The sequence below is a fragment of the Antrostomus carolinensis genome, unplaced genomic scaffold, assembly GCF_000700745.2.
Source record: "Antrostomus carolinensis isolate BGI_N321 unplaced genomic scaffold, ASM70074v2 scaffold1305, whole genome shotgun sequence".
Classification (NCBI taxonomy): domain Eukaryota; kingdom Metazoa; phylum Chordata; class Aves; order Caprimulgiformes; family Caprimulgidae; genus Antrostomus; species Antrostomus carolinensis.
In genome coordinates, this window is record NW_010318234.1 from 119578 (window position 1) to 133872 (window position 14295).

At 36.8% G+C, this 14295-nt stretch overlaps 1 protein-coding gene across 1 annotated transcript in view; it reads right to left on the bottom strand.

Annotated features, from left to right (window-relative positions):
• CADM2 (cell adhesion molecule 2) overlaps window positions 1-2050 on the bottom strand; it is a 59784-nt gene extending 57734 nt beyond the window's left edge. The window contains exon 1 of the mRNA XM_029085154.1: window positions 1849-2050. Within this exon, the coding sequence (XP_028940987.1) occupies window positions 1849-2050 (202 nt within the window). The remainder of the gene's footprint in view (window positions 1-1848) is intronic.
• Window positions 2051-14295: the final 12245 nt, after the last annotated feature.

A 14295-nucleotide genomic window follows, 5' to 3' on the forward strand; every position in this document is an offset into this window, starting at 1 on the left:
TAATTAGGAAAACCCTGGTACTCACAACAGAAAAGGTCAGCAATGTGCAAGCTAAACCTGATAATGTGTCTAACGTGCTGCCAAACATAACAAAATGCCTTCCTGATAATGAGTGATTTTACAGACTGCCATGAAGTTGCTGCAAGATAATCAGATCAACAGGTGGCATGCCACTACCTGAAAGACACGTAGGAGACTCCAAAATATTCTTTGATAGAGGTAAATAAGTCAATGCTGATGGAAAAATCTACCATCATAAAAGGACATGTTTTCAGAAATAATAAGATAAATAAATTGGGCAGAAAACACAAATGACAGAAGTTTCAGCGCTTGGAAAATGCAGAAGCCATTAATTCATCACAGGCAGTGCACTTTGTGCTTGTAGCCAACAACTAATACAACATCACCTCTGGGATGTAAAAGACAGTTCCTCTTTTTCTTTTCTTGTAGTAATCAATGCAAGTAGAGGTTAGAGGGTGTAGTTTTTCTGTTTGTCTTTCATACAGAGATACTCATGCAGCAGTACAGGCTCCGAGTTCCTCATGCATAGACCTCCTCCTTACTTGTGCCACTAATCCCACACAAGCTAATAGTGAACTTTAAGAGAAATGAAAAGTAATCGACAGGGTTCCTTTGATAAATGACATTTCATCAACAGTGCCAAAAAATACCTCATTACTGAACGCTGAAAGTAGCACTTATTAAAAGTTTTCTACCAAATACCTAAAGGCAGGTTAAACCTTTAGTGAAAAATGTTTTTGAGAGCTTGCAAACACCAAAGAAACATATATCTGTGATACCTGAATTCATCATGAACAGACAAAATCTATACAGTTCCCATGTCTAATTACAGACTATAATTTCTATTAGATTGTTTCATTTTATTTTGTCATTTTTATAGGAAGTTGCATTTTCTAAAAACACCAGAGGAAAAAAAATTACTGTAATGAACTATAGTGGGGCTTTTGCCTCTATATTCACTTAGGCTAAAATTCAAATTCCAGAACTCATAATTTTCCAGGAATTATCACATATGCATCTGTGATAAGAGAACATTATGTTTCCAGACTGCTAGATCCATATTGCAAAGCTGTATTAAAGGCAAATGCTAACTTTGTGTTATAGTTTCTCCTATACTTGAGCTGTACAAATTGATTTCATAATTAATGCAAAAGGCTGCTATTCTTTTAGTGTGAAACATATTGTTGCCTAATTAATTAAGGAAATCAAATAAATTGTAATTTAATGTGAACCTTCTTATTTTTCAATTTTATTAGAATAAGTAACATGAATTTAGGACATGGCATAATTTTGAGGACTGATTGTAATGATAGGCCAAGATGACGACAAGCTAACTTGTATAAGCTGAATTTTCTTAGTAGCAGGCTATAACTTAGGTGAAGAAAAGTATCTGATATCCTGTCTTTGGTGGTGTATAGAAAACAAAATAAAAGACATCAAACAGTCACCTGGCTGGTATTTCCATATTTCCTTTCATATATCCTTTTGTAACCAGCTTTATCTGAACAGTGAGTGCCTGAAGCAAGTATTTATAAAATGGTACCGACACACTGCAAAACTTTTTCATAGGTGCTTACTTTGCAAAAAGTTCACAATATAAGTGAATATATTTTGTTCAAACTGTATGAAGAGAGACAAGCCAATAAAAGGAAGTAAACATACTCCCAGTAACCAGGTGATAGCATCAATAAAAGTGCAATTATACTTCCAGCTTTTTGGGGGTTTTTTTTGCTATTTTGGTAATGATCATAAACAACTGATTGCACTTTTCTTCAAGTGCTACATATGCATAACCTGTACCAAAAAAACTAAGGAGAACACACTCACCATGTACTATCAGGACATATTCTGTGCTGTTTCGGCCAATAGGATTTTTTGCTTCACATCGGTATGTGCCATTGTCTGTTTTGTTTAGGAAACTGATGCTTAGGACCCTGCCATTGACAACCATTCTCTCTGGATCTGGTAGTTCTCCACCATCCTTTGTCCACAGTACTGGTTCTGGCCTGTTGGATCCAAAGCAATGCATTTAATCAGATACAAGAAGCACATATATGCAACATAGACATCAGAAACAATAGTATCACTAACTTCTGAATAGTAACCTGCCATCAAAGAACATTCAATTATCATTTGAGTGACTGGATATAACGACCTGTCACTATTGCAACCTCACCATCCCACATGGGAACTACTGAGGAAAGTGAAAGAACAAGCAGGGAAAAGAGAAACAAAAAAGGAAACAGAATGGAACTGGGACAAGGCCAGTATCTTCCCTAAACTAAAACCAAGTGCTCGCAAGGTTTCAGGGCCCACAGTTCAGCAAGATGCTTGGCAAGCTACGTGAAAACAACTTTCCGAGTAATATGGTCCTGTGTGGCTGACAGGCATCAGAAATCCCACAAGCAGGCTAAGGTAGATGTAAGTGGTTTGTAAATAGATTCTAAAATTATTTAGGCTGTTCACATTCACAAGTGCACTTGCATGCACTGAGTGTTTTTCCAGTACCAGGCATATCAGTCTCAAAGTAGCACATCTTACACACAATCTAAATTTGTTTCTGTAGCTGCATTGTATCACAGCCCATCCCTTTTTCCACCCTTTCTGCATCCTTCCCTTAAATAATTCCTTGTTGTACATGTTATCACAAGCAATAGAAGATTTGACTTAAAATCCCGGATTTCCTTCTTTTGTGAAACCTCTTCTTTTGTGTCTCCTGAGCTCACATCAAACAGGCCAAAGGCAAAGCAGTGACAGCGATAACCCCTTAGGCAAGTTGGGCACCACAGAGAAGGGAACTGACCCTCTTGCAGATTCACTTCCCACTGGCAAGTGATACCTAAATCTTTCCTAAAGACTCTCAAGAAGCTCCACAGTTCATGAGATTTGCCTAACAGACAGCAGGATGTATTTATTGCTGGCATACAGTCTTCACTTACATGTAACAAGATCTACTTTCAAATTTTTATGAGGGAATTTGAAAATTTCTCGGAAATATTCAAAGAAATTGAAAATTTCTTTTTTTTCTATACAGAAAAGAAACCAGGTCTGTGACTGGGAATAAGAAGTTGGCTTTCGGAATCCTGACAAACAGACAGAGCATCTCAGATCCTTAGGTACTCGTCACTAAAGCAAGATACAGACAACCTGGGGAGTCACTGCTACCTCACCTGTACCTGGTAGCTTTGTACATTATAATCCAAATATCAATTTCTTAGTTCTGGGTACACTGCTCCAGTAATTTCAGTCAGAAGCAGATCTGGATTTGCTTATTTGTTTGGTAGGAGAATGTTACATTCTATTTCCCTATTGAAGTGTGTAGTTGTATGATTAAATAATAAAAACAAAATCCAAAACGCTGTTATAAAAATCAGCAGATGCCAACTTAGTCACTACTTTTACTCAAGAGAAACTTAATTTCATTAATTTAAGCAGGTGTTTAAAGCTTTTAAAATATAATGAGTGCTAAAGAATAAGAATTAAATCTAAATACCTAAGGAGCGATGTTTTGCCAAAACGTGTCCTCATACACAGAAAAATAGTCCTAATGACTGCAGTGACCTGATTTTCTTTTAAATTAGCCAAGACATGTAAATAAAGTGAATTTTTCAGATATGTACTTACTGCTGTATAATTTCTATTACTTTTTTAAAGGGAAAATACTCTAGCTTGTGTTTCTCTTGAAAAATAACAGACATTTATACACATTTTAGTAATATTTGGATGGCACCTTGTTAAACTGGTAACTTGTTACCTAGACTGGCTGTTACCTGAAGTTATGATTATTTTAGAAAATCATATACTCAGGGAATATTTTATTCACATAATTTTAAACCAAGGATTAAGAACTGTTGGTGTAATGGGCCTTATTTATATCTTACCATAAATATGCCTTAATACTCTTCCTAAGTGCACTTTCAGGAAATGGTGTCTAAATACACGACACACAATATACACATTTCCTTTCTGCTTAATGCAAGCAGGGAATCTAGATGTCCGTGCTGTTGCAGAAACATTGCCCCACAGAGTTCACAACATTAAGGTGTGATTTGCTTTGATACGTTCAGGTGGATTTGTTCAATTTTCTAGCAAACTCCTCATTGTTCCTCAGTTCTCAGTTTACTGTGAACCTGTAATCCCCAGAGTGGAAACTCTGAAACACTGCTGCTACCATGTGCACCACTACCTTCATAAACAGCACATTAAAGCAACTTCTGTGCAGTGGAAATTTATAGAATTTAAGTTTTAAATTGAAATTAGATGGCATATCCTAGGGGAAAACCCACAGGATAAGAAATAAGTACGAAATGGAGCCTTAGCTATAAATTATTCAGGGAGCTTTGTCACATTGTAATATACCAACTTCAGTCTTCTACAGAGTGCTTTGCTATGGTTGCAAAATGATGGTGGCAGGAAAATCACAGCTTGGAGAGGAGGGAAATCTACATACTCTGCGTGTCAGGGAAGCTGTTAATTAGCAGTTAATATTAAGCCATCCTGTGCTGGCTTAGTGGCAGCAGTAGAGCAATTCCTGGGCAGCTGGCCCTTGGTCAACACACCACGGTGGCCGGGTACAGCTCGCACTCCATCTCGCCGCTCTCAGGAAGGACAGTGCCTAAAGCAGCAATTCTGTCACAGCCACCAAATTAAATTTTGCCTGCACTGCTGGGAAGCTTCGAGACATTCTGGTCTAAACAATTCATTAGCTAGGCAGAAGTGATGTAAGAACATGAGACATGCTCACACACCCAGGCCAGCACACTGCTGTGGTCAGTGAGAGGACCAGGAGAGAGGATGCTTAAGGAAATGATGTGAGTGTGGCCATTTTCTGTGCTCTGAGCTCTGCCAGCATCCACAATCGGTCTGTCGAGGATGTTAGAGGGCACATCTCTTCTTCTCTTTTGTATCTGCGTGGAATTTAGCCCTGTTGCCTATGAATGTCTCTAATATCTTTGTGAATCTGCTTATACTGTCTCAGCCCAGGTGCTGTATTTACTTCTATCTGTCTGACGCTGATCTCCCAGCAGTGACAATGAATATTGCAGGATAGGGTAAGTAAAGCTTCTGCATATCATAACCTTGTTAGAAGTTATGATAGCCTGGCACTCAGTACACCTGCCTCTCTCTCCCTCTTTCTCTCTTTGTTTGAATGTGATACCTTCTGAGATTATTGGCAGGGGAAAAAAATAAAATAAAAAACAAGAAAAAAGGGTGAAGGAACTGTAAATTTAGAGCATATTGGCTATATTTTGAGATTTGCTATAGTACCTTCACTGTTCAAAGCACAAATGCAGTTGAAACTCTGATGTGGAAGTTTTCCTTCTGAGACACAAAGCATAGAGAACTGTGAATTCCCCAGAGTTTATCCTATTGCAACACGTTCATGGGTGCAGATTCAGACAGAGGTTCTTTATCTTAACCAACATTTTGAAAAAGTTCTGGCTCAACTGAAGGATAGTTAGGTTTCACATTCTAAAACACCCAGAGAATGTGTACACTCCTAATATCACACACTTTTCTTCACTGCATGCATCTCCAGTACTGCAGAATTTCAGCTTTTTCTTTTCATAAGAGTTGCCACAACGCTATCCATTACTGAGTGAACTGGAACAAACAACACATCCTTGTGCCTTGCATTTGTGCTCACTTCAAGTTGAGTCACACTTACCAGCCTAATCCTCATTTTTCTCAGACAATCCTTAACACATCTTTTCTCCAAGCACAATATCTATTAAAGCTGGAATGAGCACTGTGGCCACTAATGCGATTGCATGTTACAACCTTCACACATTTATTTCATGGCACAAACAAGCTCACTGACCTGCTCTGTCCTAACAGGAGCACGCAGCCTGCTGGTACCAATACAGCCACCCAAAGAACAAGTCTGCCCTCCCATCTTGGATGAGAGGTGCTTTCCTATATCCTCAATTTAATCCCTCTCATGTGGATGCAGTTAAGTGGGAATGAGTTGTGTTATCACTTAGACCCTTCATTGGCTTGAGGGAGGTGGCAGAGCTGAAACACCAAGATGCTGCTTTCTTCCCCAAAACACAGCTCTGCTTCTAGTTTACCTATTCTAATTTGTTCCTAGTGTGACACTTTTTAAAAGGAAACCAAACAAATTCAGCATGCTGTACTGAAGGAATTATTTCCAAGACACAGCTCAACTGTGACAGCCCATGCTATTTCTTTGCGTAGCATGTGTTGCTTTTACTGATTTGGCTTTGCACACAGCTGCCTACAATGACACTATCAGGATAACTTTAAACTGAAAGAACCCAGAAACAGTAGTCACAAGCACACTAAAAATCCTTAATTATGACCAATGACTTCACTGTCACTTTCCCAAAAGAAATCTGAACTCTATATTCTCTCTGAAGAACTGCTAAATGGGCTTAAATTTTGGTACAATTTTGGTTTAATCCTAGAAGAAATGCCCAGTGGCTTTCAGTAACTGACTTGCAAAAGGAAACTGTTTTTTTGGTATAAATGAATGATTTTGTTAACTGCCTTCATGTTAGCCTCAAAAATTTGACATAAAAAGCAACAGAATTTAGTATTCTTTCCCAAACTGAAATGAGACTGCAATGAGGATATAAAAAAGATGGTATCATGTTCCAGAATGTTTCGTGTTTTATACTGTGGAATACAAGCTTTCTTGTAAGTAACTTAACAAAGAATTTGTAAATAAAGTGAAACTATTTTCTAATCCTAAGGCTAAATAAACTTTTCTTCCAAAATAAGTTGGTGAGAAAGCTAAAGGTAAACTGGAAAATATTGCCAAAAAAAGTTTTAAAAACCACTATCAGATTTGATTAGAAAAGAACACTTAGGCACAGGCTTACCTTTTAAACTAGCGTTTATGTAACATGAAAGTCAAGAGTTCATATTTAAGTCCACGTTAATGTTTTTTATAATCTAAGCTGATAAAAGTTACAGAGTGGTATTTTAAAATGAGTTTGTTAATTTTCCATCCCTTTCTCCATCCTTCACTTAATCCTCAGTGCTTTCCTGTAATCCTCCTTTCTAGTGATAACTTTAGATCTTACCATTATATTTATCTTAACTTAGCCTTCATTTAAAAATGACACCTAGATCTACTGTATCACCTCTTCCTTCTGAACAAAGTGAATTTAAGCAATAAAATCCATTCTCACTTGAAAGCTCTTGGCTCTATTCATTTTTATTGCCCTTTTCTGATTTTTGTGTACAGAAAGGTCATGTACAAAGTATTCTTTATTGAGACCTTGGTAAACAACACTCATATTACTTACTAATAATACCAGCACAGGATAACCTTTAAATTTCCATAAGATCACACTCCAAAAAGCCCCAAAACAACAACAAAAAACCCCCCAGTGCCAGGTTTTTACATACCCAGTCTCACTGAGGACATTATCATCCATCTGGGTATCCAAGCATCCTGTCAAAATTTTGTAGCCAATGTAGATAAAAACAAGAACCATGGCAGAAGGATTTGTGGAACACTAACAAGACAAGTAAATTCATTATTTTGAGTATGGTCCTCTTGAACAATGCCTCTTACCTCTCCAAACAGCGGCACGCTTGTATTCTCTGAAGTCCATAAAAATCTAATCTAGTGGAAATGCTCAAATGAGTAATGGAAAAGGTATCGCAACATTTATCAGAGCATTTTTTGTTGAAATCCTGGTGCAATGGTAAAAGTCATCTAAGGGAATGATTGCTTCATTAATTTGAAACTTAGAGAGTTTCTCTGTACTGAGAATCTGGATTTTTAGCTTTGTCAGTTAATCATCCAGTTGAAAGTTTAAATCCTGAGGGAACTTCTTGTTTATATAAAGTCTCACTCTAATGAGTCATATTGGGATGAGCTGGTTTGGGAGCATTTCATCTATCAAAAACATCAATATCCACAGTCACTACCCCTTCATAAGAAGCTTGGATAGATGGTTTTTCTTTTATAAGAACTCTGTGATTTTGTATTTCTGCAAAGCCTGAGTAACCTTCATGTGTAACTTTTTTGAGTAACTTTTTTCTCCCCAGAAGAATTAGTCAAGAACATCCTAAGTACCTTTTATGAACTTCTCTTTCTTTTTTTAAGAAGGAAGCTTTGAACATCTGCATTGACTGTTATATTTGTCTACACTTTTCTCTTTTAAGCATCTTAGCAGATATAACATAGCCTAAGAATATTTATGATCTCCTATACCAATGTTTTTAAAATGGTTAAGAATGAAATTACCAATATACATTAAAAATGAGGTGACAACAAAATACAGATTTCTGCTTTTTATATCATAAAAAATTTATGTCAGGTATTCATGTATTTATTGTCAGGTATTCACAGCTATAAAGAGAACAGGAACAACAAGAAATGTCAACAACAGTTGTAGTGTATCATGCCTTTGAAAAAGTTCCTTAAATGATAAACTTAAAGAGGTGACAGGAATGTCAAACAGTGTTAGTATTCAACACTTACAGAAAAAAAAAGAGAGAACAACAAAAAAATAGGAAAGCAGAAAAGGGAAGAAACCAAAGCAACCAAACAAAAAAACCCCCAACCCTTCATCCCTTATCTTCTGTCCTGGATACAGATAAAGCCTTTCTTTTGTAAATCAGAAATGCACTTGGGTGCCAGGGCTCCCTGCCTGTAGCTTGCTTTGGACAGATCAGGCAGTCCTCTCACCTTCAGATTGCTCACTGAATTACAGATGCTAACCATGTTGATACGATAGACTAAATCTGCAGCCAGTAGTCCTTATCCCTCAGTAACCTGTGACAGGAACTCATTAGAGTGACTCAAGCAGAGTCTTTTCAAGCAAAGGTATTCATTCTTTTACCCAAAGATACAAAGTAGAGGTTGCTAAGAGGTAAAATGTTTGGTTTGGTTTTTTTTTTTAATATTCATATTCCCCCCTATCTACACCCTAATCTTTTCTTGCAACCACTTCTAAGGTTCCTTTTAGGTCAGTTAATACTCACCTTTGCCTGTAGGAACCTGACTGTTCTCTTTCTGCCATAATTCTCTTTCCTCCTGTATCTCCCTCTCATCAGGCTGATAACCCACTCCCCTTTATCCTTTAGAGTCCAGGACTCCCTTTGACCTAAGGCTTTCCACCCTTAACACATCTGTGTGATCCTGCTGGTCTCTGTCTGGATGGCTTTTTCCCAGTTGATCACTAACCCATTATAATGTTAATTTCTTGGCAACTATTTACCTGTAATTTTTCCCTTTGCCTTTTGTGCATTTCTTGTGGGTTCCCCCCTTAACTGTTTCCTTTATATTAGTTATTCTCAAGAAGGCAAGGCAATATCAAAGAAATATCCTGAAAAGTGCATAATCCACACACACACACATATATATATCTGTATATATGAAGTTTCTTGCCAAATTCCAGTATTATTCACAATCTTCCCAAAGAAGTATGAAAAAACTGCTACAAATAACTGTCTTTCAGAAATTGTAATTTCTGCAAAGCACCTTCCTTTGAATATGCTCAGATTCTATATTAAAATAGGAAAATGCATTAAAATCCTAGCCACCAAATCTAGTACACTTTCTGGAGAGGAGCCCTTTCTGATTCATATGAACAATGATATTTTGTTCACACTCTGTCTGTGCCTCAATCAAGAATTAACCCAGCACTACCATGCCGACTTGAGTACTGAAATGAGTGAACACTGAGTGTGACTATATAACAATTCCTAAAAAAAAAAGGAATATTAAGTTTTCACTCAACATACTTTTTGTTAGTATTTAACAACAGAGCATATGCAGAATACTTTCTGCTCTTAAAGTATTAAACTTGTAATTATATTTAAACCCACTTTGAGGATCAATATCACTAAGAACAGAAGTTCTTTGGTTTATATGGTAGTTGCCTGCTTCAGTTACCACTTTTGTAGTAACACAAAAATGTAATACTTTATGTCATTCCAATACATAAAACATATTTTCTAATAGCAAGTTCTAGAGAAGGCAAATCTCTGAAGTATTCTAAATATCCCATCTTTGCAATCTAGTGTAGATTCAGACATCTGTGTTTCAAGATAAGCTGTAACAAAATATTTTTAACTCTCGTGGAAGTGCAAAATGTATTTCAGGTTTTTTAGCTGTTTTCAGAATGTTTAATTGCCTACTGATTGCCAGTCTTATTTTGGTGCAATGAGACCTCTGAATGATTTCAGACCTTGCTTCCAAGTTTGTGCTTTAAAACAAGGAAATAAATACAAATCATATTCTTCTAAGACATGCTAGTTTTACTACTTGTATATATAAAAAAATACTAAAAAATACTTCTATTTTTATTCTTTTGATGAACAATACTCTCATGTTTTGAGTTTCATCATAAGACCTCAGAAATATCTTCATTCTGGTTCTACTTTTAAACCATTTATTGTGGTACTGAATATTTCCCCAAGTATATGTCCACTACTGTTCCAAACCTGGCACTTTCTCTACAGGCATACTTTTGATTTTTATTCAAAATTATTTTCAAGAATGTGGCTTGTTTTTGGGGTTTTTTTTGAGATCTGAACTCTTCACAGATGACTTGAAAATTTCCTACAATCTTAAAGTTTTTATTCAAAATTGTTTTTGGGTTTTTTTTTTTTTGAGATCTGAACTCTTCAGATGACTTGAAAATTTCCTACAATCTTAAAGTGTTTTAATTGTTGTTATTATTATTGGTATCCAACCAATTTGCTAATTTCTTCATCAGATTAAGTGTTAGATCTTGTGGCTAATTTTCTTCATGAAATTCAATTTCATTGTCTTCACTAACAGATTTTTTTTTTCTTCCTTTTCCCCCTTGATATTTAAAACTGGCCACAATTTTCCTTACACTTAGTAGGCCCTGTCAATATTTCGATACGGTTCTACTTGTGGGTTGAGCTCTTGAATTCAAAACAGTCAGAGTAATCCCATAGAAATGGTTGCAATCCACATTAGGTGTAAATAATGTCTATATCCATATGTATAGAATTTTTGGGAGGAGGCTGCCAGTTTCCATTCTACAGTAGCTTCTGTTCACACACTGACAGGACACTGCCAGTAGGATTTTTAGGCCAGTCTTAAAAAGAAAAAAAAAAGAAAAAAAAAAGAAAAAAGGGGGAAAAGATAAAAAAAAATGAAAAAAGTTGCAGATCTGTGTCTCTTGCACTGGAGCTGCGTGCTCCACCTTCCATATACACAAATGTTCACAGTGAAAAAAGGAGAATAATCTTGTGCTTATATCCTCTCCCTTCTTGATATACTTTAAAAACACTGCATGCTTTCTAAGGGGTTGTTGATTTTCTCCACCCTTTTTCTTGGGCATCTGCCTTTGCTACTTCTTCCTCGGTCAGAAAGTGGCTTTCATAGCAGAGAACAGCAAGTGCCTTCAGCTACCTGCTCTGTACAGTGCCCATCCTATAACCTCACCTTCTGGTTTGCCATTTGGTCCAAATCTCTCCCACATTTATCATATATTCTATCTAATTACAAATTCTTGGTTTCTCATTTCATCCCTCCCCCTCTAATTTGTTAGTTTCGGTTTCTCTGACCAACTTCCCAAACAACAGATTGGACATTTCTACTCTTTTACACTTTTTCAAGTCTTCAGATGTTTCTGAACCAGGCAGGTAATTACACCCATGAAAAGCAAAATTTGCTGAACTACTTTCTTTCTGCCTTCCATCAGTGATGAATGTAGAAACACAACATGGAGAAGGGAGAAAGAGGCTGCCATGTTTCCACATTTTCAAGGCCAGACCATCACTTAGAAGCAAACAGGAAACTGGAGAATACAGGCACACTGATGTATACCATAAATAAAAAGGTAAACCTCTTTTAAATACACATTAGAAGGTCAGGGAATATGCACTGATTGACTTTTTTTTTTTTCAGATTTATTCTGAAAAAGACTTGGATATTTTAATGCATTTTTAGTAGTTCAAATCAAAATACCTAGTATTTTAGAACATTTTTAGTAGCCAGCTATTAACCACACTTTTTAAAACATATTTTAAAGTCTGAGGCTCAACACATCTTAAGTTCAGAAAAAAACACTATAACCTCTACAACTTATGAACAGCTCTCATGAAAAGTGCACTTTAAAACCTTCTGTCTACAGAAAACAATGTTATGTATGGCTATACTGTTCATTTTGTGTTGCCAGTTTATAAATAATTTATATTTCTTTTAAATTTTAACCAGGAAAAGTCCTCCACAGAAGTGTAACATTGCTTTCAAAAAGAATCCTGAGGCTAAAATAAAGTAGAAGGGAGAGATGTAAGCCAGTATAGCAACAGGAAATAATTTAAAAAATTACACTAAAAAAATCTTATGTCATAAATCCCACCTTACTTTCTGGGGAATGGAGGTCTTGCAGAAGTGACTGTCACCGTCAGCTAACAGACACTAGCTCAAGGACAAAGTACTTTGCTGAAAATATCCGTGGGTTGGCCTGGACTTGACCACAGAGTAGATAAGGTGTTTTCCAATTTCTAAAGTAGCAAAGATGCTGCTTTTGTATCAGAAGTCTTGTATTGAAGACCTGATATGGACAGATTGCACAACAACGAGCTGTTCAGGTGGATGCACAGTGTATTATCTGCCATGCAGTCGTTCAACAGCTCTCACAGGCAGTGGATAAGATATCCCTAACGACATATCGATAATTAAGGGCATGTGACAGCCTTGTTTTTAGGAGATTGTGCAGGACAGTGAGGGGGGAGATAACTTTGCCAGAAGGTGCATCTCCCTTTAGTGCTGCAGGGGGAGGACAGAGTTGGTGAAGTCACCACCTCACCTGAGAATGGAAAGTGAGCCGAGCCCGAGCTTCAGACTGAAGGCCAGGTCATCTCACACAGGGAACAAAGTGAGGTCCACTCAGGCTACAGTGACATTATTCCAGTCAAGAGGATGGGTAAAAGATGAAGCAGAGAAACAGTGATGCCCTGAGAGCTCCTTTTAAATTCCAGAGCTGGAAACACTCTGGATTAGTACTAGAGCACCTTCCCCTGTTCTGCCTGGGATAGGTAACATATTGATGTTAACATTAATAACTTATCGACATTCTTCTCATAACAAATCCTACACTGAAACTAAACCACAGCTATTCTAGCTACCAAGAAGAAAATTAACTCGATCCTAGCAAAACCCAGGACAATATGCAAATTAGGAAGACAAATCCCTTTCCTTTCAGCCTCATAAGCCAAGACCTACACTATCAGAGGAGAGTGGGAAGGGGTGGGAGAGGAGAAACTATATACAGATAAGTGAATATAAAAAAATAATTGTCACACCTTGCTTAAATATTTTATTGCTGTTACTGAGGGCTTTTTGTTTTCTGTCAGAGTACAGCTGAGATGATAAATGGCATATAAGAACTTCATTCACATGAAAAATCGTTTATTAAACATAGAAACTTTAAAGGCCTGGTTTCACTATAATTCTAGTTCTATAGGTTTCTAATTATGTAGTCTATGTTCAAACAGTTAAATCTTTGGGCTTCTTATACTGGTGTTTACACCTTGTCGATTCCTTCTTAACCTTTAAGAGCTACTGAGAAATTAGTAGATTATTCTTTTTCATCAGCTGTAAGTAAAGCATGACTATAAGAACAAAGGATGATAGGAACTGCAGTGGATTAAATGGACAATATATGAAAAAAAATGTATTTCAAAGACATGCAAATATCAGCAGTATGAAGATAATATGGTGCTCAAGTAGATGCATCAGAATGGCTGCTGAAAATTACTGGGATTAACCAGGAACTATGCACCTAATGTTAATGAAATACTGCTGGGGATAGGAAAGCAGCAGCAAAGCATAATGATAGGATGTGCACACCTTAGTTACTATGTATTTCATAGAAGAGAGGAAAATAACATCCTCTCAACCAGCATGTCTTCAGATCAGTTTATTAGATTGTGTTTTTTCATACAAGTTTACAAGTAAGTGTATTGCATCCCCAGCCAGGGCAACAAGAGCTGGGTATAATACTGATTTATCAGAAATAACAGAAAAATAGCAGGAAGAGCTTCACTACCACTTATTCTAAATGTTTTACATTTTAATATTATAGGATTAAAAAATATACATTTTTTGAAACTACCTTGGCTTACATAGGCTATGCTGATGTGCCACACAGAGATATTGGTGGTGACTGCAAGAAAGAGGAAAGAGGAGGTAACTCCTGTCACACCACATTTACAGTTCCCTTTTCTCTTTCTCCTTAATCAACATTATGTCTGTAGGTGATATCCCCACTGCCAGTTGAGGCCTGAAGGGTATATCAAGGTATTAAT